General features: G+C 44.7%; 1 protein-coding gene across 1 annotated transcript; it reads left to right on the top strand.

Moving 5' to 3' along the window:
- Positions 1 to 1404: 1404 nt before the first annotated feature.
- Positions 1405 to 20645, top strand: LOC124662036 (probable nicotianamine synthase 2). The gene is made up of 2 exons (XM_047199922.1): positions 1405 to 2250; positions 19659 to 20645. Exons 1-2 carry the CDS (start codon positions 1405 to 1407, stop codon positions 20643 to 20645), a joined length of 1833 nt encoding a protein of 610 aa, XP_047055878.1.
- The last annotated feature ends 3535 nt before the right edge of the window (positions 20646 to 24180 follow it).

Genomic DNA, 24180 nt, shown 5'->3' with positions numbered 1-24180 from the left:
ACTCGTCCTTGCGATCCTGTACGGGAGAGGGCGAATTAGGTTTTTGGGAAGCGCTCTGCGCGACTGCTCCAGTTCTTCATCACGGGTCGCCTTCCGTCCAAGTCGGGCGGTGCTGCCTACCGTCGTCTTCAACGCCGTCTACTTCGACCCGTCGTCCCCGTCGTCAACAACGTTGTCATCAACAACGTTACTGCTGCGACATCATCTGCTACACCTCCACCGCCACCACCACCAGATCGGTACGTGCGATATATCTCGATCTGTTTAGCGATGGATGCTTTACTGTTTGTGATGCTGCTACTCATGTTAATTAATGCATCTAGTATGTTCGAGTTTCACATGTTAGTAGTTGTTGTCATCATGTTTTATATTCTGGAATTAATCATGGAAATTGTGCCTAATTATCCAACAACAGCCAAGCGTCCCAGCATGTGACCATGGAGCCATCAGATCCGAGCGTGTTGCCAACCCTGGCGAGCATGTGCCGGCCTAGGGACCCTACCCCAACCGTCGGTGAGGATGTCAACCAAGCAGCGCCAACTGCAAGAACCCTCCAAAAGCAAGAGCATGCATGGAAGATGAAGCACACCGAGACGTCCCCATTGTCGATGTCCGCCTCGGGGGTTTGCCCGAAGGCTTCTTCCGGCAATAGCGAGAAGGGAGGAGCTGGAGCGTTAGGGGTTGAGCTAGAGTACTGACCGAATTCTAGTAGGCAAGAACAACTAGGCAAGTTGAAATATAACATATGAAGATGGAAGAATGGCACAAAATTACACCAAGCAAGTATTTTTCTTCTGAAATCGTCGGAGCAGTGTGAGGATGGATTTGGTACTATTTTCTTTGTGTGAATACGTACCGGTGATGTTTTTGAAGAACACATAAGCAAGTTCTAGGGATAAATTTTGCCAAAAAATGAGAAGGTTGATGGGGATATTTGTGATGTGTGAATTAGTTGATAAATTACCAAAAAGGTAGTATCTTCTTTTAGCAGCACTTCTTTTTTATATGTATGTCTTCGTTGTTGCATCAAGATTTGCAAACATGCATGACAAACAACTAGACACTATGCAAAGATATTTAGTTTCTTCAAAGAGATCTTGAGGAAGACAAAGAACACGTCATGCATGAGAACCAGCCAAACGTACGCTGTCCACTTCAATATCCGGACCTGAACACGTCACAACAGAGGCATGAAACCAGCCTTATTGGGCATGGACGCGTGAAGCTTGCATGCATCCGCATGCCTTTCCAGCTTGCTCCATCCTCTCTAGACGGTACTGCTACTTATACGCATCGTGGTGCCCGTTCCATAGCTCACCAAGCAGCAGCTCGACCACTTCACTCCACTGTCAGTCCCTGATCAGCATATTCGCGCATCCATCAGCAACTAGCAACAAACCTGAAATGGAGTACCAGAACAAGGAGGTGGATGCCCTGGTCCAGAAGATCACCGGGCTCCACGCCGCCATCTCCAAGCTGCCGTCGCTGAGCCCGTGCCCCGACGTGGACGCGCTCTTCACCGACCTGGTCACCGCGTGCGTCCCAGCGAGCCCCGTGGACGTCACCAAGCTCGGCCCGGAGGCGCAGCAGATGCGGGAGGGCCTCATCCGTCTTTGCTCCGAGGCCGAGGGGAAGCTGGAAGCTCACTACTCCGACATGCTCGCCGCCTTCGACAACCCGCTGGACCACCTCGGCATGTTCCCCTACTACAGCAACTACATCAACCTGAGCAAGCTGGAGTACGAGCTCCTGGTGCGCTACGTGCCGGGCGGCATCGCGCCGGCCCGCGTCGCCTTCATCGGGTCCGGCCCGCTGCCGTTCAGCTCCTTCGTCCTCGCCGCGCACCACCTGCCCGACACGGTGTTCGACAACTACGACCTGTGCGGAGCCGCCAACGAGCGCGCCAGCAAGCTGTTCCGCGCGGACACGGACGTGGGCGCGCGCATGTTGTTCCACACGGCGGATGTGGCCGACCTCGCCGGCGAGCTCGGCGCGTACGACGTCGTCTTCCTGGCCGCGCTCGTGGGCATGGCAGCCGAGGAGAAGGCGAAGGTGATCGCCCACCTCGGCGCGCACATGGCGGACGGCGCGGCCCTCGTCGTGCGCAGCGCGCACGGGGCGCGCGGGTTCCTGTACCCGATCGTCGACCCCGAGGACATCGGGCGAGGCGGGTTTGAGGTGCTGGCCGTGTGCCACCCTGATGACGACGTGGTGAACTCCGTCATCATCGCACGCAAGTCCAACGACGACGTGCAAGCCGATGGGCTCCAGCACGGGCGTGGACAGCACGGGCGCCGTGCGGTGCCGGTGGTCAGCCCGCCGTGCAGGTTCGGTGAGATGGTGGCGGACGTGACCCACAAGAGGGAGGAATTCGCCAAAGCAGAAGTGGCCTTTTGATCGATGCGACGGAAGCATGCTCTCCCTGCCGTAAGCCAATAAGGCCGTGCCGTGCATGCTCACCCTGCTTGATCATATGCATGCCAATCGGGCGTCGTTTTTTCTTCCAAGTACTTGTCTTTTTCAAGTTATGTGTGTTGTTTGTACCCTACACTGTAAGTGTGGTGTTCAATAATAATAATATAAGTACAACTTTCCCTAAAAGGCAGAGTAGAGGAAAATGCATGGTGTTTTGTTTGGTACTAGAGTTTTTATAAAGACTAGATGATACCCCGCGCGTTGCTCCGGGCTCATTGTATACTAAATTTCAGATAAAAACAACATTGTAGAAAAATAAAAATAAAAGAGCAATATGGAATTAAAGGGATATTTTAAAGCAACATCCATCAATTGATTGGCCAATTACATTGTACTATTTAGTTCCTTCACCTCACATGTAAAATGCCGACACTACAAAGAACGATAAATATGTGGCATGTGTATCTTGAGGAGCAAATTGTCTCAATAAAATGAACAAAAGATGAAAATAGCATGGTTGTTGTGGCACTATTGTCAGTAAAACAATACTGAATAATAGACACATCCTTTCAATACATTCACAACATGGGAAGGTAAGAGCATCTCCACTCGTTTGCCCTCCCCACGCCGAAATCCGGGGAAATTTACGTCCGGATTGGACGTAAATTTGGCGTGGGGAGGAGTAGTTTCTCAGCCGCGTGCTCAGGCGAAGACGGCGATCTAAATTTGAAAAACGGAAACTTGACAAACTACGGCTTAAAACGGGCGAATTTAGACTAAATTTAATGATATTTACTATATAGAGGGCGAAGTTCATACATAGAGGCCGAATTCGACTATATTTCGAATTCGGCTAGGGGAATACAACTATAAATATTAAAACACGGCGCTCTACATGCCCAAATGGCGGTAGAACACCGTGTAGTCCATGTCGCCGTCGCCGCCATCGTCGTCGGAGCCGTCGTGCCGCCGAACCGCGGCGGCGCCGAAGCCGCCTGGCTGCTGCCTTGGCCGGCGTCTTCCCACCGGCCACTGGTGCGAGGCGGGGACGGCGATGGCTTGTACCAGTCGTCGTCGGAGGCTTCGAGGTCGATGACGGGGATGGCGGCGCTGGATGGAGGAGTCGCAGGCCGGCAGTAGCGAGCGACGTCCTCGAGGAGCCTCGCCTGCCGCTCTGCCTCCTCCTTCTCCCACTGCTCCCTCAACCAGGCGCAGGCCTGGTCGAGTGGCATGGCGTTCTCAGCGGGGACGAGGTCCTGGAGGGACCTCGCGATGACGGCCTCGAGGATGGCGGCGTCCTCGGCGCTTTCGGCCTCCTCCACCTTCACCTTCACCGGCTTGCGCTTCCGCTCGCCGGAGGTGTCGTGTTCGCGCTTGGGATGGAGCCGTCCTTGTGCCGTCGAGGGCTCGCGGATGACGACGCCGCCGCCGCGCGCGCGGTTGCTCGGCGGGGAAGCCGCCTCCTTTTTCACCGGCGCCAAGGATGGCGCCGACCTGGAGAGCGACCTCGACGCCGATCCGGAAGACGATGAGCTGGCAGCCATGCGCCGTGGCTGCCAGCTGTTTCCCCGGCGTCGGCTGGCCGATGCCCTCGATGGAGGGGGGAATCGTCAGCACCGGGAAGTTGCCACCCTCGATGTGCTCGAGGACGTTCTCCAGCGTCCTATTCGGCGCGCTCCACCAACGTCGGCGACCCGCGGTGTTGTTGCGCGGAGGCGGAGGTGGCGGGCCGTCGTAGGACGCCAGCTCCCGCTCCCACCGCCGGAGGAAGAACGAGTTCCACCTCGTGTAGTTGTCGGGGTGGTGGCGCGGGTCGGCGCGCTCTTCATCCGTCATCGTCATCCGAGCCTCCTCGATGGCGACGTCGAGGGCGTGTTCCCGGGGCGGCGGCGGGATTGGTACGCCGCCAGCACTTAGCCGCCACCCGCCGCCGGGAGGCCTCGTGTCCGGCGGGCAGGGGTACCCCGCCTGGTGGAAGAGGTGCCCCTCCCACGCGTGGAGCGACCAGCGGGGGAAGCCGTTGTTGGCTGCGCCGTCTTCGTCGTTGAACGCCATGGATCGGGAGAGTGGAGGGAGAGTGGAGCGGGGATACGCGTCGCGGCGAGCGGAGCGGGGTATATAGGCGCGGCTGGTGCCGGCGATTAAATGACGTGTGGAATGCGACGCGTCCGCGGCGAGCTGACCGGCGGCAGGCTTTTAGTGCGCGCGGCACCTCTGCGGCGGAAAAGCGCGGGAGAAATATCTCGGCGTTTCGCGTGCTTTCGCTTCGTCCGGAGTCCCCGAGCGCTTCCCGGTAGGCCGGGGTTGGCGTGGGCTCGCCGGATGGATGAAACAGGCCCGGGCCCATGGGAGTGCGGTCCGTGCGGCCGCACAGGGCCCAAAAAATTTAGGGCCCAAATTTTTTAAGTTGGCCTTATTTATATTATATTTCTATACATCAGTTATGAAGCATCAAACAATCTCAGCCCAATTGTTTGTATTGGGCTTGCCGTGCAGATTGATACGTAACAGGTTGGAAGTTCGATTCTTGCAGGCAGCTCCTTATTTTTCTTTTTTCCTGACCTTTTTCTACTATTTTAATTGGCGCTGCTCTCTTTTTTTCTCTAGCTTTTTTATATTCTGATTGGCGCAGCTCCTTTCTTTTCTCCACCTTGTTTCTATTCTCATTGATGCATATGCCTATGATAAAAAGTACTACTTGATTATTCATTTTAATAGCATTGAATACAACTCAGACAGGTTGTATGTTCGTAATTAGATATAGTGATACTGTATTCATCTCATGAGGTAGCTCTTACAGTGGGCTTATCTATATACATGCAGGGATAGCTTAGTTCTGATTTTTTTTCTAATTCAAGTCTTAAACATATTAGAAACTTTGTAATTTGATATAGTGATATTGCATTCCTCTCATGGGGTATTTCTTATAATCGGCTTATCTATATGCATGTACTTGTTGGGATAGCTTTGTGTGTTATAAGCTATTGTGATTACAAAAGTAATTTCCTAGTTTTTAAAACCCTAATAATTTAAATGCATCAAAACTATCAAACGCAGGTATTTTTTGGTTGGACCATTGGTCCGGTTGGATTTTTAAACTAAATATTTCTACTAAAATAATTTTTATGATGATTTTACAAGTTCAAAATCTACGGGTCTCGAGAGTAGTTCTTTAGTTTGAACGTCTATTGTTCATTATTTATAATTGTTTCGTGAAATAGGGGCCCATTTTACAGTTTCGTACGGGGCCCCGAATTTTGCCGGCCCGGCCCTGGGATGAAAGCCCAAATCCGGCGAAAAACGAGGAACCGGGGGCGCGGCTGGGCCATTTTTCACCGTCCGGATGAAAAAATGGCACGCCGGGGGCCTGTTCGGGGAAACGAGTGGAGATGCTCTAAATAAAAAATCAATTTAAAATGACCTTTAAAAGATACAGTCGGTGGCCACTCAAAGAACCTCCATTTGGACTGATGAGACAAGTTCTAAATGGATTAAGCAGATTAGTAGCAAATTAGGACAACGGAGACCGGTAGTAAAGAAGCCCAAAGCACTAAACAAAATCACAAGTTGAGAACATAATTTTTAGTTGCTCTTGTGACTGTAATATGCAAGAAGGAAAAAATAGCTGTTCTTAGAGCACTTACCGTAGAAGATCTATTATTCAACAAACCTATTGTCTAAACTTTTTGGGTAAACATGATTTGGAATTTTGTATTGTTAACTGTGGCCCAATCAGTTTAGCTGCACCAAGAAAATTAGGTAGATTGAGATGGTCGGAGAGAAGCTTCCAACTGACGGTGGTGTGGATCCAATTATCCAAATGAGATACATCAGGATGCCACGACAAAATTGCCTTCAAATTGGTGATGTCTACGCACGCTTCTATTCAGCAGAGGTTTGTAGAACAGCAGCAAGTTTCCCTTAAGTGAATCACCCAAGGTTTATCGAACTCAGGGAGGTAGAGGTCAAAGATATCCCTCTCAAGCAACCCTGCAATTACGATACAAGAAGTCTCTTGTGTCTCCAACACACCTAATACACTTGTCAGATGTATAGGTGCACTAGTTCGGCGAAGAGATAGTGATATACAAGTAATATGAATGATTGTAAGTAGTAATTGCAATCTGAAATAAAAATGGCAGCAAGCAAACATGTAACAGAACTTGTTGGAAACGGTGTTTCAATGCTTAGAAACAAGGCCTAGGGATCATACTTTCACTAGTGGACACTCTCAACAATGATCACATACATAAATAACTTCTCTTCACTTGTGCTACTTCAAACACTCTCTTGTTGGATAACAAACACCATTCATTGTGTAGGCTACAAGAGCTCACTCAAGCCGGAGTAAACAAGCTCCACAACATTCGGAGTTCATATTAAAGTAACCTCTAGAGTGCATAATAGACCATTGCAATTTAGACTGAGTACTAACATAGCATACACACTGTCAACAATAGCTATGAAAGGGGGAATAGATCGCATCAATACTATCATAGTAATAGTTAACTTCATAATCTACAAGAGATTACAATCATAACCTACGCCAAGTACTACATGATGCACACACTGTCAACATTACATCATGAAGGAGGAATAGACTACTTTAATAACATCACTAGAGTAGCACATAGATTAATAGTGATACAAAGCTCATGATCACATAAAGATCACACCATGGGAGAGAGAGATGAACCACATAGCTACCGGTAGAGCCCTCAGCCTCGGGGGAGAACTACTCCCTCCTCATCATAGGAGACATCGATGGCGATGAAGATGGCGGTGGTGTCGATGGAGATGACTCCGGGAGCAATTCCCCGTCCCGGCGGCATGCCGGAACAGAGACTTCTGTCCCCCGAAACGAAGTTTTCGCGATGGGGGCGGCGTCCCTGGAGTCTTTCTAGAGTTTCATCAATTGGTATCGGGTTTTTAGGTCACGAGGGGTTTTATAGGCGAAGAGGCGGAGTTGGAGAGGCAACAGGGCTCCCTCACCACATGGCGGCGCGGCCAGGGTGGGACCCGCGCCCCCCTATGGTGTGGGTCCCCCTTGGCCCCCTCTCGGCTCTCCTTCGGTGTTCTCGGAACATTCCGGGAAAATAAAGCCTTGGGCTTTTGTTTCGTCGAATTCGAGAATATTGCCCGAACAGCCTTTCCGGAACCAAAAACAGCAGAAACGGAACTGGCACTTCGACATCTTGTTAATAGGTTAGTTCCGGAAAATGCATAAAAACATTATAAAGTGTGAGCAAAACATGTAGGTATTGTCATAAAACTAGCATGGAACATCAGAAATTATAGATACGTTGGAGACGTATCAAGCATCCCCAAGCTTAGTTCCTACTCGCCCTCGAGTAGGTAAACGATAACAAGGATAATTTCTGAAGTGACATGCTATCATAATTTTGATCAATACTATTGTAAAGCATATGAGATGAATGAAGTGATTCGAAGCAATGGTAAAGACAATGACTAAACAAGCTGAATCATATAGCAAAGACTTTTCATGAATAGTACTTTCAAGACAAGCATCTATAAGACTTGCACAGGAGTTAACTCATAAAGCAATAAATTCTTAGTAGAAAGTTTTGAAACAACACAAAGGAAGATATAAGTTTCAGCAGTTGCTTTCAACTTCAACATGTTTATCTCATGGATATATCTCATGGATAATTGTCAACTCAAAGTAATATGATGAATGCAAATAAGCAAGTATGTAGGAATCAATGCACACAGTTGACACAAGTGTTTGCTCCTAAGATAGAAAGAAGTAGGTAAACTGACTCAACATAAATTAAAAGAATTGGGCCCTTCTGATACGTCTTAAACGTATCTATAATTTCTTATGTTCCATGCTACTTTTATGATGATACTCACATGTTTTATACACACTTTATGTCATTATTATGCATTTTCCGGCACTAACCTATTGATGAGATGCCGAAGAGTCGATTGCTCGTTTTTCTGCTGTTTTTGGTTTCAGAAATCCTACAAAGGAAATATTCTCGGAATTGGACGAAATCAACGCCCAGGATCTTATTTTTCCACGAAGCTTCCAGAAGACCGAAGGGATTACGAAGTGGGGCGACGAGGCGCCGACACCACAGGGCCGCGCGGCCTGGCCGGTGGGGCCCGCGCCGCCCTATGGTGTGGGCCCCTCGTCAGCCCTCCGACTCCGCCCTTCCGCCTACTTATAGCCTTCGTCGCGAAAACCCCAGTACCGAGAGCCACGATACGGAAAACCTTCCAGAGACGCCGCCGCCGCCAATCCCATATCGGGGGATTCAGGAGATCGCCTCCGGCAGGGAATCATCTCCCGGAGGACTCTTCATCACCATGATCACCTCCGGATTGATGTGTGAGTAGTTCACCCCTGGACTATGGGTCCATAGCGGTAGCTAGATGGTTGTCTTCTCCTCATTGTGCTATCATGTTAGATCTTGTGAGCTGCCTATCATGATCAAGATCGTCTATTTGTAATTCTACATGTTGTGTTTGTTGGGATCCGATGAATATGGAATACTATGTCAAGTTGATTATCAATCTATCATATATGTTGTTTATGTTCTTGCATGCTCTCCGTTGCTAGTAGAGGCTCTGGCCAAGTTGATACTTGTAACTCCAAGAGGGAGTATTTATGCTCGATAGTGGGTTCATGCCTCCATTGAATCTGGGACAATGACAGAAAGTTCTAAGGTCGTGGATGTGTTGTTGCCACTAGGGATAAAACATCAATGCTTTGTCTAAGGATATTTGTGTTGATTACATTCCGCACCATACTTAATGCAATTGTCTGTTGTTTGCAACTTAATACTGGAAGGGGTGCGGATGCTAACCCGAAGGTGGACTTTTAGGCATAGATGCATGCTGGATAGCGGTCTATGTACTTTGTCGTAATGCCCTGATTAAATCTCATAGTAGTCATCGTGATATGTATGTGCATTGTTATGCCCTCTCTATTTGTCAATTGCCCAACTGTAATTTATTCACCCAACATGCTATTTCTTATCGGAGAGACACCACTAGTGAACTGTGGACCCCGGTCCATTCTTTTACATCTGAAATACAATCTACTGCAAACTCTGTTCTTTACTGTTCTTCGCAAACAAACATCATCTTCCACACTATACATTTAATCCTTTGTTTACAGCAAGCCGGTGAGATTGACAACCTCACTGTTAAGTTGGGGCAAAGTACTTTGATTGTGTTGTGCAGGTTCCACGTTGGCGCCGGAATCCCTGGTGTTGCGCCGCACTACACTCCGTCACCAACAACCTTCACGTGTTCCTTGACTCCTACTGGTTCGATAACCTTGGTTTCTTACTGAGGGAAAACTTGCTGCTGTACGCATCACACCTTCCTCTTGGGGTTCCCAACAGACGTGTGTCAACTACACGCCAGCACCTTCGCAGAGGGAAACATGGATTAATGTTTTTGTGCTAGAGCTTTTCATTTTGAAAACATAGAAACAATTTTGTCAACGGTAGTAATAATTCATATGTGTTATGCATAAGATGTTCTATAAGTTGCAAGCCTCATGCATAGAGTACCAATAGTGCTCGCACCTTGTCCTAATTAGCTTGGATTTACATGGATTATCATTGCATAACATATGTTTCAACCAAGTGTCACAAAGGGGTACCTCTATGTCGCCTGTACAAAGGTCCAAGGAGATAGATCGCATTTGATTTCTCGTTTTTGATAGATCTCAACTTAGGACATCCATACCGGGACAACATAGACAACGGATAATGGACTCCTCTTTTAATGCTTAAGCATTCAACAACAGATAATATTCTCATAAGAGATTTGAGGATTGATGTCCAAACTGAAACTTCCACCATGATTCATGGCTTTGGTTAGCGGCCCAATGTTCTTCTCTAACAATATGCATAGTCAAACCATTTGATCATGATAAATCACCCTTACTTCAGACAAGACGAACATGCAACTCACATGATATTCAACAAAGGTGTAATAGTTGATGGCGTCCCCAGAAACATGGTTACCGCTCAACAAGCAACTTATAAGAAATAAGACACATAAGCTACATATTCAATACCACAATAGTTTTTAAGGCTATTTTCCCATGAGCTATGTATTGCAAAGACAAGGAATGAAATTTTAAAGGTAGCACTTCAAGTAATTTACTTTGGAATGGCAGAGAAATACCATGTAGTAGGTAGGTATGGTGGACACAAATGGCATAGTTTTTGGCTCAAGGATTTAGATGCACGAGAAGTAATCCCTCTCAGTACAAGGCTTTGGCTAGCAAGGTTGTTTGAAGCAAACGCAAGTATGAATCGGTACAGCAAAACTTACATAAGAACATATTGCAAGCATTATAAGACTCTACACTATCTCCTTGTTGTTCAAACACTTCACCAGAAAATATCTAGAGTTTAGAGAGACCAATCATGCAAACCAAATTTCAACAAGCTCTATGGTAGTTCTTCATTAATGGTTACAAAGTACATGATGCAAGAGCTTAAACATGATCTATTTGAGCACAACAATTGCCAAGTATCAAATTATTCAAGATAATATACCAATTACCACATGAAGCATTTTCTGTTTCCAACCATATAACAATGAACGAAGTAGTTTCAACCTTCGCCATGAACATTAAAAGTAAAGCTAAGAACACCTGTGTTCATATGCAACAGCGGAGCGTGTCTTTCTCCCAAACAAAGAATGCTAGGATCCGATTTTATTCAAACAAAAACAAAAATAAAAACATACAAACGCTCCAAGTAAAGCACATAAGATGTGATGGAATAAAAATATAGTTTCACTAGAGGTGACCTGCTAAGTTGTCGATGAAGAAGGGGATGCCTTGGGCATCCCCAAGCTTAGATGCTTGAGTCTTCTTGAAATATGCAGGGATGAACCACGGGGCATCCCCAAGCTTAGACTTTTCACTCTTCTTGATCATATTGTATCATCCTCCTCTCTTGACCCTTGAAAACTTCCTCCACACCAAACTCAAAACAAACTCATTAGAGGGTTAGTGCATAATCAAAAATTCACATATTCAGAGGTGACATAATCATTCTTAATACTTCTGGACATTGCACAAAGCTACTGAAAGTTAATGGATCAAAGAAATCCATTCAACATAGCAAAAGAGGCAATGCGAAATAAAAGGCAGAATCTGTCAAAACAGAACAGTCCGTAAAGACGAATTTTTCAGGGGCACTTAACTTGCTCAGATGAAAAAGCTCAAATTGAATGAAAGTTGCGTACATATCTGAGGATCACGCACGTACATTGGCAAATTTTTCTGAGTTACCTACAGACGGGGCTACTCAATTTCGTGACAACAAGAAATCTGTTTCTGCGCAGTAATGCAAATCTAGTATCATCCTTACTATCAAAGACTTTACTTGGCACAACAATGCAATAAAATAAAGATAAGAAGAGGTTGCTACAATAGTAACAACTTCCAAGACACAACAAAACAGTAGCAAAATAAAAACATGGGTTATCTCCCAAGAAGTGCTTTCTTTATAGCCATTAAGATGGGCTCAGTAATTTTAATGATGCACTCGCAAGAAATAAGAGTTGAAACAAAAGAGAGCATCAAAAGCAAATAAGAAACACTTTTAAGTCTAACCCACTTCCTATGAAAAGGAATCGTGTAAATAAACAAGTCATGTAAGCACAAAGCAACAAGCATAGAAAGGCAACACAAGCGCAATTTCAAGATTCTCAACATAAAGAGGGGAAACTTAATATTATTAAGATGCATATAACCATGTTTCCCTCTCTCATAATAACTTTCAGTAGCATCATGAACAAACTCAACAATATAACTATCACATGAAACATTCTTATCATGAGCTACATGCATAAAATTATTACTCTCCACATAAGCATAGTCATTGCTATTAATTGTAGTGGGAGCAAATTCAATAAAATAGCTATCATTATTATTCTCATCACCATAATCATCATATATAGGAGGCATATTGTAATCATAATTAATTTTCTCCTCAATAGTAGGTGGACTGAAAATATGATAGTCATCATTGTAGTCATCATATATAGGAGGTAAAATATCATCAAAGTAAATTTTCTCCTCCATGCTTGGGGGACTAAAAATATCATGTTTATCAAAACAAGCTTCCCCAAGCTTAGAGCTTTCTATATTGTCATGGGAAGAAACATGGATAGTATTAATACTATGGCAAGTATCAACATCATCATTTTCAGAATTAGTTTCCCAGAGATTTTCAATATCAAAAGTAGTGTTCTCTTCTAAATCATAATCACTAATGTAGGTAAAGGGCATAGGAAGATCATTGTACTCAGATTCATTATCATAATAATCATTAGGAGCAACATACTTACGGTTACCTATCGTTATCTCATACACGCGGGGATATGCCGTTACCTCTTTCTTGTTATTCCCCCTCTTCTTCTTCTTCTTGTTCTTCTTCTTCGTTCCCTTCTTCTTCTTCTTCTTCTTCTTCTTCTTCTTCTTCTTCTTCTTCTTCTTCTTCTTCTTCTTCTTCTTCTTCTTCTTCTTCTTCTTCTTCTTCTTCTTCTTCTTCTTCTTCTTCTTTTCCTTCTCCTCGTTCCCTTCTTTAGGAGGAAGAGGCTTGAAGGGAGTCTTCTCCACATAACCCGATTTATTTCCGTAAACAATAGAAGAAACTTGGGAGGATTCCTCCTTTTCATTAATAAGTTTAAAACACACAGCGGTCCTATCATATTTTGGCAAAGTGTCATCTTCTAAAATATTCTGTATGTAAGTGTTTGTATGGCAATTATTAATGCAATAAGAAAGACACCCATGCAGGACACTATCAATATCAAGATCACTCATGTGTAACAAAGAATTTTTTCTTGATAACTCTTCACACCCCAAAAATAAAGTAAGTTCATCATGTTGATTAGGAAGGATTTCATCATCACAATACAAATTTGCAGCACTCGTGGGGTTCGAATTATCATTGGAGGAGCATTGAAAATTAAAATGACCCACTCTATGGCAAAGTTCACAAATAAAAGATAGAGGGTACAAACTTTTTCACCAAGATCATCTAGAGCCCTAAACCACTTTCTAGTCTTTTCATTCCTATGATGGATACAATATTCATCTTCGATTTGATTAATTCCACAAGGTCTATGCATTCCACAAAAATTAACATGCTTATAAGAAATAGTATTTTCAGAAGTTTGGGCATGTTTATTGCAATCATTAACAATAATTTCATTTTCCATGCAAGTGTCTTTGAAAGGTTCATGATACATGTACCAATTTGCTTTAGGAACATTAATATGGGAAGCAAAGGCTCTATAATAATCGACCATAATTTGAGGATCAAGACCATATTTAGCACTAAGCTCTTGAAAATCAGCAGTTTCAATGAAAGACTTAATGCATTCATATTCATAGTTTATACCTGGTTCTTTACCTTTGTCGTTCTCCCAATCTTCAGCGTTCTCCTGAATCCGATCAAGAAGGTCCCATCTAGCTTCAACCTCCTTGCTTGTGAAAGATCCCTCCAAACATGCATCTAGATAGTCCTTGTGGTGTCCTGAAAGCCTTGCATAAAAATTATTAATAATAACATTACGGGGGAGCTCATGAATGGGACATTTGAGCATTAGTGACTTCAATCTCCCCCATGCTTGGGAAATATTCTCTCCATCACGAGGATAAAGTTATAAATGTAATTCCTATCAACATGCACTTCATGAGGAGGATAAAATTTAGAATAAAAGAGAGGTACAATTTCCTCCCAACCAATAGATCGACCATTCTTCAGCATCTTATACCATTATGCGGCTCTGCCCTTCAGAGATATAGAGAATAGCTTCCTCTTAACTTGGTCCTTTGAAATACCTGCATTCTCGAACAACTCGCATAATTCATGTATAAAGAGTAAATGATCACTAGGATTGACAGTTCCATCCCCTTCATAGCGGTTATCCATAACACGTTCAATAATTTTCATGGGTATCTTGAAAGGAAAACTTTCAGTAGGTGGATTTAAAATATCACAAGCATCATTAGAGTTATCGCATATGGGATTTATTATCAGAGCAAATTTTCTCCCTTAAAGATGGGAAGCTAAAAAGATCATAAGAGCTAGCTTCCCCAAGCTTAAACTTTTCCATAGCATTAGCAGTAATTGCATTCATACTAATAACATTGCTACTATCATGCAGATAAGGTTCCATAGGTTTTTTAATTTTCGCATCAGACCATTCATGTCTCAACTCAGGAAAAAGTTTAAAAAGCTCACTAAATTTGTTGTTTTCCATTATGCCTAACTAGTGAAAATAAAAACAAGAAACAAAAAGATATAATTGCAGGATCTAAAGGAAATAGCTTCGAGCACTCACACACCGGCAACAGTGCTAGGAAATAGCTTAGTAGTCGGAGGATGTGAATACCTTTTACCTTACCTCCCCGGCAACAGCGCCAGAAAATAGCTTGATGTCTACGCACGCTTCTATTCCTGTAGACAGTGTTGGGCCTTCAAGAGTAGAGGTTTGTAGAACAGCAGCAAGTTTCCCTTAAGTGAATCACCCAAGGTTTATCGAACTCAGGGAGGTAGAGGTCAAAGATATCCCTCTCAAGCAACCCTGCAATTACGATACAAGAAGTCTCTTGTGTCCCAAACACACCTAATACACTTGTCAGATGTATAGGTGCACTAGTTCGGCGAAGAGATAGTGAAATACAAGTAATATGGATGATTGTAAGTAGTAATTGCAATCTGAAATAAAAATGGCAGCAAGCAAACATGTAACAGAACTTGTTGGAAACGGTGTTTCAATGCTTAGAAACAAGGCCTATGGATCATACTTTCACTAGTGGACACTCTCAACAATGATCACATAAATAAATAACTTCTCTTCACTTGTGCTACTTCAAACACTCTCTTGTTGGATAACAAACACCATTCATTGTGTAGGGCTACAAGAGCTCCCTCAAGCCGGAGTAAACAAGCTCCACAACATTCGGAGTTCATATTAAAGTAACCTCTAGAGTGCATAATAGACCATTGCAATTTAGACCGAGTACTAACATAGCATACACACTGTCAACAATAGCTATGAAAGGGGGAATAGATAGCATCAATATTATCATAGTAATAGTTAACTTCATAATCTACAAGAGATTACAATCATAACCTACGCCAAGTACTACATGATGCACACACTGTCAACATTATATCATGGAGGAGGAATAGACTACTTTAATAACATCACTAGAGTAGCACATATATTAATAGTGATACAAAGCTCATGATCACATAAAGATCACACCATGGGAGAGAGATGAACCACATAGCTACCGGTAGAGCCCTCAGCCTCGGGGGAGAACTACTCCCTCCTCATCATAGGAGAAAGCGATGGCGATGAAGATGACGGTGGTGTCGATAGAGATGACTCCGGGGGCAATTCCCCGTCCCGGTGGCGTGCCGGAACAGAGACTTATGTCCCCCGAAACGGAGTTTCGCGATGGCGGCGGCGTCCCTGGAGTTTTTCTGGAGTTTCGTCAATTGGTATCGGGTTTTTAGGTCACGAGGGGTTTTATATGCGAAGAGGCGGAGTCGGAGAGGCAACAGGGCTCCCTCACCACATGGCGGCGCGGCCAGGGTGGGACCCGCGCCCCCTATGGTGTGGGTCCCCCTTGGCCCCCCTCCGGCTCTCCTTCGGTGTTCTGGAACATTCCGGGGAAAATAAGGCCTTGGGCTTTTGTTTCGTCGAATTCCGAGAATATTGCCCGAACAGCCTTTCTGGAACCAAAAACAGCAGAAAACAGGAACTGACACTTCGGCATCTTGTTAATAGGTTAGTTCCGGAAAATGCATAAAAATATTATAAAGTGTGAGCAAAACATGTAGGTATTGTCATAAAACTAGCATGGAACATCAGAAATTATAGATATGTTGGATACGTATCAATTGGTAAATTATTTTCTTTGGTTAGTGAACACAGCGTGTGGTATGTTCAATCAGACTGGTGAGTATATACAATATAAAGGCATAAAGTATTTCATGTTCAATTCTTCCTGCCAATAGTGCAGAAATGTATGCGAATAAATAATTCGTTGGATGAACTACAACAATAGCCATATGAGGATTGAATAAACAACCACTGAAAGTGGCAGTAAAGTCATTACAAAAAATCTTAGATTGACACTTAATTACCCTTTCTCATGTCTTAATCTGGAGAACGATTTTTCCTATTGCATCTAAATGACATAACACTACTTGAATAAAAGGAACAGACGAGTCAACCTCTGCATATATAGTTCATACCTCAAGACTTCCGAAGATAGATTTCACACGGGGCAAATTTCTCCTACAGGAAAGGCGTGCATCCTGTGAAACTGTGAGGAAGATTAAGACATTAGAAGACAAACACCCACAACATACTCAGAAAACGGGAATAGAAGAAACACATGGCTTGGAGGAGTTCGTTGCTGCTCCTCGTGAGCATCACCACAGTCCAGAGTTAGAGATGCCCAGTAGTCCCTGTCAATCCACTTGAAACCAGACAAAGCTTGCTATGTTAAATAATCTGATTACCTGCGTTTGCTGGAGCAGAACAGGGGAAGGAGATTAGAGTATGCGTACCAATAGAAGAAGCCGCTATGTACTGCCCGCATATCGAGTAGTCAATAAACCCAAAGAAATATCCAGCGAGCAGTCTGAGAATCCAAACCTGAGGTAGCAGCTGACTGAATCCAATAGAATCGGGTGCAGATGTACAACGCCCAGAGGTATTTCAGCAAGGGATGAACCCGCCAGATTGGAAAGATATATTGAGGGATCCCGAAAAAAATGAAGGAGGAATTAGAATGGGGATCGGCCAGGAACCAACGTTGAGGCCGCTTGGCATTGTGGCGATGTGTTTGGTCTGGAACTGTGGATGTGGAAGGCAGCGGGGCCTCTTTTTAAGGTGGTTGCAATTGCGGTGGCGGATGAGCTCCATAGAGCAGTTCTCAGTCCTTGAATGCTCGGATTTATCATGTGTTTTGATGAGTATTAACTCGCGGCGGCACATTCATGGGGAGGAGGATGGAAGACGAACATAGTCTGAGCTTTTCTTTTGGGGGACGAACGGCTACCGAGCAAGTTGAGGGTGTCATCCATCGAGCGAGTATATTGGACGGTGGGTTCTCTAGCCCATCTGCGAGCTGAATTGGGGATGTGCGGCCCATGTCCTCCACGCCATGCTTTGTAGCCCATGTCGATTGGAAGAGTTGTCTTCCAGCCCAACACGTGAGGATTTTGTGGGTGAACGGCTAAATGCACTTGAGAGGGAAAAAGGGTGACGTGGATGATGTGGACCAATAAGAGACTTGCTGAGGTGGATACCTTGCATGTGCAGGAAAATGGGATCACCTATTAAGAATAGAAAGATTAGAGGGGATAATCCTGGATCCAACCCCTCAAAACCCCGATCTCCCCAACCCATTAGATAAAGGTAGTGTAGTGGAACTTGAGAAAAATACAATCTAGAAAATAAGTGGGAGAAAGTGGGGATTAGACTAACCAATACACTAGAACTAAACACACTTCTATTAACAAATAGTGATTTGGGGTTTAGTGCTCACAAATCCCCTCAAAACTATAATACCAAACAAGTTCTGAAGGAGATAATACTTGTACGAGGTCAAGCCCGCTTCCCTTCCCCACCTGTGGGGATAAGTTATATTGATGTGATGTTGGCATGAGTCTACAAGCCCCCAAACAACCATCGTACCAGGCCTAGCCCTACCGTCAGATCCATTCAGATCATGAGGTATCCTACATCCGGGCAGGGGCTGGCTCGCTAGAACAACGCGGCAAGCCGATGAGGAAGGGTACGGAGCATCATGACTGGAGAGGATGACGGAGGGAGAGGAAACGTGTGCGCTCATCTGAGCCCAGCAGCCAAGCCTCCCAGCCTATGACCTTGGAGCCGCTAGATCCGAGCGTGATGCCTACCCCGTCGAGCACGTGTTGGCCCAGAGACCCTACCCAAGCCGTCGGCGAGGACGTCAACCAAGCAGCGGCGCCAACCTACAAGAACCGCCCAAAAGCAAGAGCATGCTGAGAAGATGAAGCGCGATGAGACATCCTCGCCGTCGATGTCCGCCTTGCGATGTTTGCCCGGTGACTTCCTCCGTCAATGGTGGGGAGGGAGGAGCTGGAACGGTTGGAGTCGAGCTAGAGTTCTTGTCGCCGCCCGAGTCTCCCAAGTTGAGCGACTCGAGGGCTCTCTGACCCTAAACTCTAAACCCTAACTAACAATAACCCTAAACCCTGAATCCTAAATTGGCACCAACTTCTAGCAGGGAAGAACAAGTAGGCAAGTTATTATATTATAACATAAAAAAACATTTAAAATATGTATAGTTCACATAGGCAACTTTAATCTGGTAGTTTTTTTTGTTTGTGCGCATGGACTAGAATCTGTATATTTTCCACATGTGCCTATTATGGGAACTGACACAAATTTGGGGTGGGGAAGGAGGGGGTTCCCTCTTTTTGGACATCGGATGCAGGAAACTGTAGCCGAGGCAAGGATGATTTCCTCTCGACAAAAAGCCTACGCGTATGAAGTTATGAACACGGAATAATGGCACAAAGATACACCATGCAAGTATTTGTCTTCTGAAATCCTCTATCGGAGCAGTGTGAGGATGGCTTTTCTACTGTTTTCTTTGTGTGAATACGGAGTGATGTTTTCCAAGAACACAAGCAAGGTCTATGGAAAATTTGTGCCAAAAATGAGAAAGATGATGGGTAGATTTGTAATGTGTGAATCAGGTGATAGATTACCTTTTTCGTATCTTCTTTTAGCAGCAGCATTTTTTAGATCTGTATATCTTCGTTGTTGCATCAAGATTTGCAAACATGCATGAGAAACGGCCAAACACTATGCAAAGATATTTAGTATCTGACTAGCATTTTTCATGTGTGCACTTTATTCAAAGAGATCTTGAGGAAGACATAGAAAACGTAGGGTGTCCACCTCAATAGCCGAACCTGAAGTACACGTCACAACAGAGGCATGAAACCAGCCATATCGGGCATGGACGCGTGAAGCTTGCATGCATATGCACATCTTTTCCAGCTTCTTTTTGGTTGTCTAGAAGCAGCCTGGTACTGCTACTTATACACAGCGTATAGTTCCCATTCCATAGCTCATCAAGCAGCTCGACCACTTCACTTCACTCCACTGTCAGTCCCTCTCACAGATCAGTAACAGACAACAAAACTGAAATGGAGTACCAGAACAAGGAGGTGGATGCCCTGGTCCAGAAGATCACCGGGCTCCACGCCGCCATCTCCAAGCTGCCGTCGCTGAGCCCGTGCCCCGACGTGGACGCGCTCTTCACCGACCTGGTCACCGCGTGCGTCCCAGCGAGCCCCGTGGACGTCACCAAGCTCGGCCCGGAGGCGCAGCAGATGCGGGAGGGCCTCATCCGTCTCTGCTCCGAGGCCGAGGGGAAGCTGGAAGCTCACTACTCCGACATGCTCGCCGCCTTCGACAACCCACTGGACCACCTCGGCATGTTCCCCTACTACAGCAACTACATCAACCTGAGCAAGCTGGAGTACGAGCTCCTGGTGCGCTACGTGCCGGGCGGCATCGCGCCGGCCCGCGTCGCCTTCATCGGGTCCGGCCCGCTGCCGTTCAGCTCCTTCGTCCTCGCCGCGCACCACCTGCCCGACACGGTGTTCGACAACTACGACCTGTGCGGAGCCGCCAACGAGCGCGCCAGCAAGCTGTTCCGCGCGGACACGGACGTGGGCGCGCGCATGTTGTTCCACACGGCGGATGTGGCCGACCTCGCCGGCGAGCTCGGCGCGTACGACGTCGTCTTCCTGGCCGCGCTCGTGGGCATGGCAGCCGAGGAGAAGGCGAAGGTGATCGCCCACCTCGGCGCGCACATGGCGGACGGCGCGGCCCTCGTCGTGCGCAGCGCGCACGGGGCGCGCGGGTTCCTGTACCCGATCGTCGACCCGGAGGACATCGGACGAGGTGGGTTTGAGGTGCTGGCCGTGTGTCACCCTGATGACGACGTGGTGAACTCCGTCATCATCGCACGCAAGTCCAACGACGACGTGCAAGCCGATGGGCTCCAGCACGGGCGTGGACAGCACGGGCGCCGTGCGGTGCCGGTGGTCAGCCCGCCGTGCAGGTTCGGTGAGATGGTGGCGGACGTGACCCACAAAAGGGAGGACTTTGCCAAAGCAGAAGTGGCCTTCTGATCGATGCGAGGGAAGCTAATAAGCCAATAAGGACGTGCCGTGCATGCTCTCCCGGCTTGATCGTGTGCATCCAAATCGTGCGTGGTTTTTTCTTCCGAGTACTTGTCTTCTTCAAGTTATGTGTGTTGTTTGTACCCTATAAGGTAAGTGTGGCGTTCAATAATAATCATATAAGTACAACTAAGAATTTTGTGATTCCCGTGTCATGTGTAATCAGCATCATCTTAAGATAAGATATCATTTGTTTTTCAGTACCCCTTTGGTGTGTTGTCCTCAGTGGATTCACCCTGCCTTGGGACAACTTGATCTTCTAGATACATTGTCTAGCCTTAATCTTGCTATCTCCAAGCCTTTTTTATGAAGTTGATAATGTTTTTTTTCCGAAAAATCCATTGATCTATTAATAATCATCAATAGTAGTATAAATAGTTCAAAACGTGAAGAAAATTACAAATTGGTACTCGGACCACCTAGCGACGACTACAGACACTAGCACGAGTTGAAGGCGCGCTGCCATCGCTGTTGATTACATGGTCTATCTGGATCACTCGTAATGACTTTATCTCGAAATGTTACATATGTCGGAAGAGATTTAAGGATGAACCGTACCCTTCTAGCCCCATTATGTAAGTCCTCTTTATCATTTGGAAGCTTCACTTGTGCACACATATAGCATGGAGGTTCAAAAACCATTCAACTCCTTGACACCATGTAGAACAATGCCCAACTGAGGATTGTAAACATAAAAAATTATGAAAGGAACGCAACAGAATAATCTGAAATAAAATCCACTTGAATATAAAATCAAGCTGGGATAGCTACAATCCTATAATCGAATCAGTTGGCTTTGATTTTTGAAAAAAGGTACAATCATCAATTCGAACCTTCCACGGGCCAGGCCCACGTACGCGCGCTGCGGACGAGGCCCCAAATAGCGCCCGCAGCGGGCGGAGAATAAGTATTGCCGCTGAATACAAGCACCCCAAGTGGTGCTATGTGCCGACCAGGTCGGCGCCCACCACGTCCCGCACACCCCCCGTTGTTTGTGGGCTTGGCCCATTATTGTTAATTTCCGTTGGTTCCGTTCGGCCGTTAACTGGGCAGCGGCCCATCAGATAACCTTCTTTTCTTTTTCGTTTTCTTATTTTTTTCCTTTTTCTGTTTATAGTTTTGTTTTTTAAATTTGACATTTTACAGCCTTTTTTATATTTGCAAAATTTGTTCAAAATTTTCTGTCCATAGATTTTAATAATGTTCTATTTTAAATTCTTTTGAAATTTTAAAATCGTCCAAAATTTAAAAATTGTTCAAATTTCGAAATTTGTTCAAATTCAAAAAAACATTCAAAATTTAAAATTTTCAAATTTCAAAATTCGTCCAAAATTTGGAAATTCGTTCAAGATTAAAATTTTGTTCCACTTTTGAAATTTGTTCAAATTTAAAAGTCATTCAACATTTAAAATTTGTTCAAATTTGGAAATTCGTTCAAGATTTAAAATTTGTTCAAATATCTAAATTCGTTCAAATTTTGTCAAACTTGAAAATTTCCGAAAATTATTTCTAAACAGAAAAATAAAACAAGAGAACAAAAAAGAAACACTCAAAAAGAAAACAGAAAACAAAAAAAAAGAAAACAAAAAACGGTAAAGATAAGAAAAAGGAGAAAAAACAGGGGAAAATTGCCTAACCGGGCCGGCCCACACCGCGAGCAGAGGTGTGCGGCGCGGTGCAGGTGCCAACCTGGTCGGCATATAGGAAACGCGCCTTTGCCTGGGTGATGTTGTACACCGACCAGTGCGGTGCTCGCACATCACCGCACACCCCTACAGGCGTGAGGTGGCTTGCTGGGCCACGGCCCAACAGCATGAGGTAACTGATTTTCCTTTTTGCTTCTTTTTCCTTTTCTGTTTTTTTAGAATGTCAATACTTTTGGAAAATAAAAAATTCCAAATTATGAACATTTTGAACTTGAAACAATTTTTGAAAATGAACGTTTTTTAATTTGTAAAATGATTTTTTAATTAAATTCATAAATTGTTTGAAATTTAAAATTTGTTCAAAATTCAAAATTCGGTCAAGATTAAAATTTTGTTCAAATTTTCATAATTTTTCAAAATTTAAAATTTTGTTCTAATTTCAAAATTCGTTCAATATTAAAAATTTGTTCAAATTAAAAAAATTATTCAAATTGCAAAATTCATTTAAATATAAACTTGTAAAATTTCAAGATTCGTTCAAGATTATAAATTTTTTCAAATTATAAAATTCGTTCAAATTTAATAATTTTCGAAACAGAAAAAACAACAAAAGAAAAATAAAACACAAAATAATTTTCGAAACAGAGAAAGGAGAAGCAAAAAAGAAAAAAAGAAAAAAAAATAAAAAAGAGGAAGCCCGCACCTAACTGGGCCGGTCCATACCACGCGCGGGGTGTGCGGTCCCGTATCATGCAGGGATAACATTATGCTCCAATTATATATATGACGGCCTACTACTGCAATCCTAGCCCAATTTTAACTTTTGAGCCCATATTCAATTTTTTGTTTTTGCGAAAGGTCTTTGATACTGACATTCTTAACGCACACCTCCCGGCTCCCGCAAGAAGGGCTGAAGCTACACCAACGTTTAGTAGTAGTACGTCGGGTTTCAGATGCGCGCGGTAATTACTTGAATTATAGCAGCACCTCATTGTAATACGGTGTACACATACGTAAAGGATGTGTGTGCACGTGTCAGCTTTTATGTACTATACAATAACATACGTAGAGGGGGTAAGGAAAAAGTAGGTTAATTACTACTGTCGCGCTTAAAAGTTTTGTGTTGGACAGGACGGAACTGCAAGGTCGTGTAGAGTGGTAGTAAAGCGCAAGCACGGAACGTACGAAAAGAAAAGACGTACGGGCATGCATGCACGTACGTACGTGACACGTGAGGGCACAAAATCTCCGTGGAACTCCTGTTTTCTTCGATAAAAAGAATTGATTAATATCGTGGAAATAACAATTATACCCAGCCTCTATAACAATGTGTTGTCCTAGCGGCAACACGGATACACACAACAAAAAAAAACACTGGTACAGTGATCTATTGTTTGAAACAACAATATTAACACTACCATACATCTTCTCCAAAAGCAACGTCTCGAAGAAGGAAACAGTGCACAAGCGTCGTCGTCGTTCGATCATAGATCTTAGGTTTTCTCCCTCAAGAAAGTCATCGATCTCAAAATAATGCCTTTAACAAGGACATTGCCTTCCATAACCAATTAAGGCAAGACCTTAGATTTTCAACCTGCCATGTAAGAGTTTGAACTTTTCTCATGTGTCGTCGCTCTCACTTGCATGCCGCTGCTTCAGGTCACGAATCACCAAGCAAATTCCTCATCGCCCATCAGACTTTAATGACCATTGCTAGTTCTCAGATCTTGGCTTCCATAACATTCCCCAACAGTACTATGGAACGAGAACGTGCCCCCTAATATTAACAACCAGTAGAGCTTCGAGACGCTCCCTCCGAAACAAAACAACCACCGAAA

The sequence above is a fragment of the Lolium rigidum genome, chromosome 6 (genome assembly GCF_022539505.1).
Source record: "Lolium rigidum isolate FL_2022 chromosome 6, APGP_CSIRO_Lrig_0.1, whole genome shotgun sequence".
In the NCBI taxonomy this organism is placed as follows: domain Eukaryota; kingdom Viridiplantae; phylum Streptophyta; class Magnoliopsida; order Poales; family Poaceae; genus Lolium; species Lolium rigidum.
This window is presented reverse-complemented; position numbering and strand designations above follow the sequence as displayed.

Bases quoted from the DNA above. Each gene is read 5' to 3' on its own strand.
- LOC124662036 (XM_047199922.1), top strand. From the start codon at position 1,405: ATGGAGTACCAGAACAAGGAGGTGGATGCCCTGGTCCAGAAGATCACC. The intron at 2,251-19,658 runs GTGCAAGCCGAT...ACTGAAATGGAG, and splicing joins CACGCAAGTCCAACGACGAC to TACCAGAACAAGGAGGTGGA.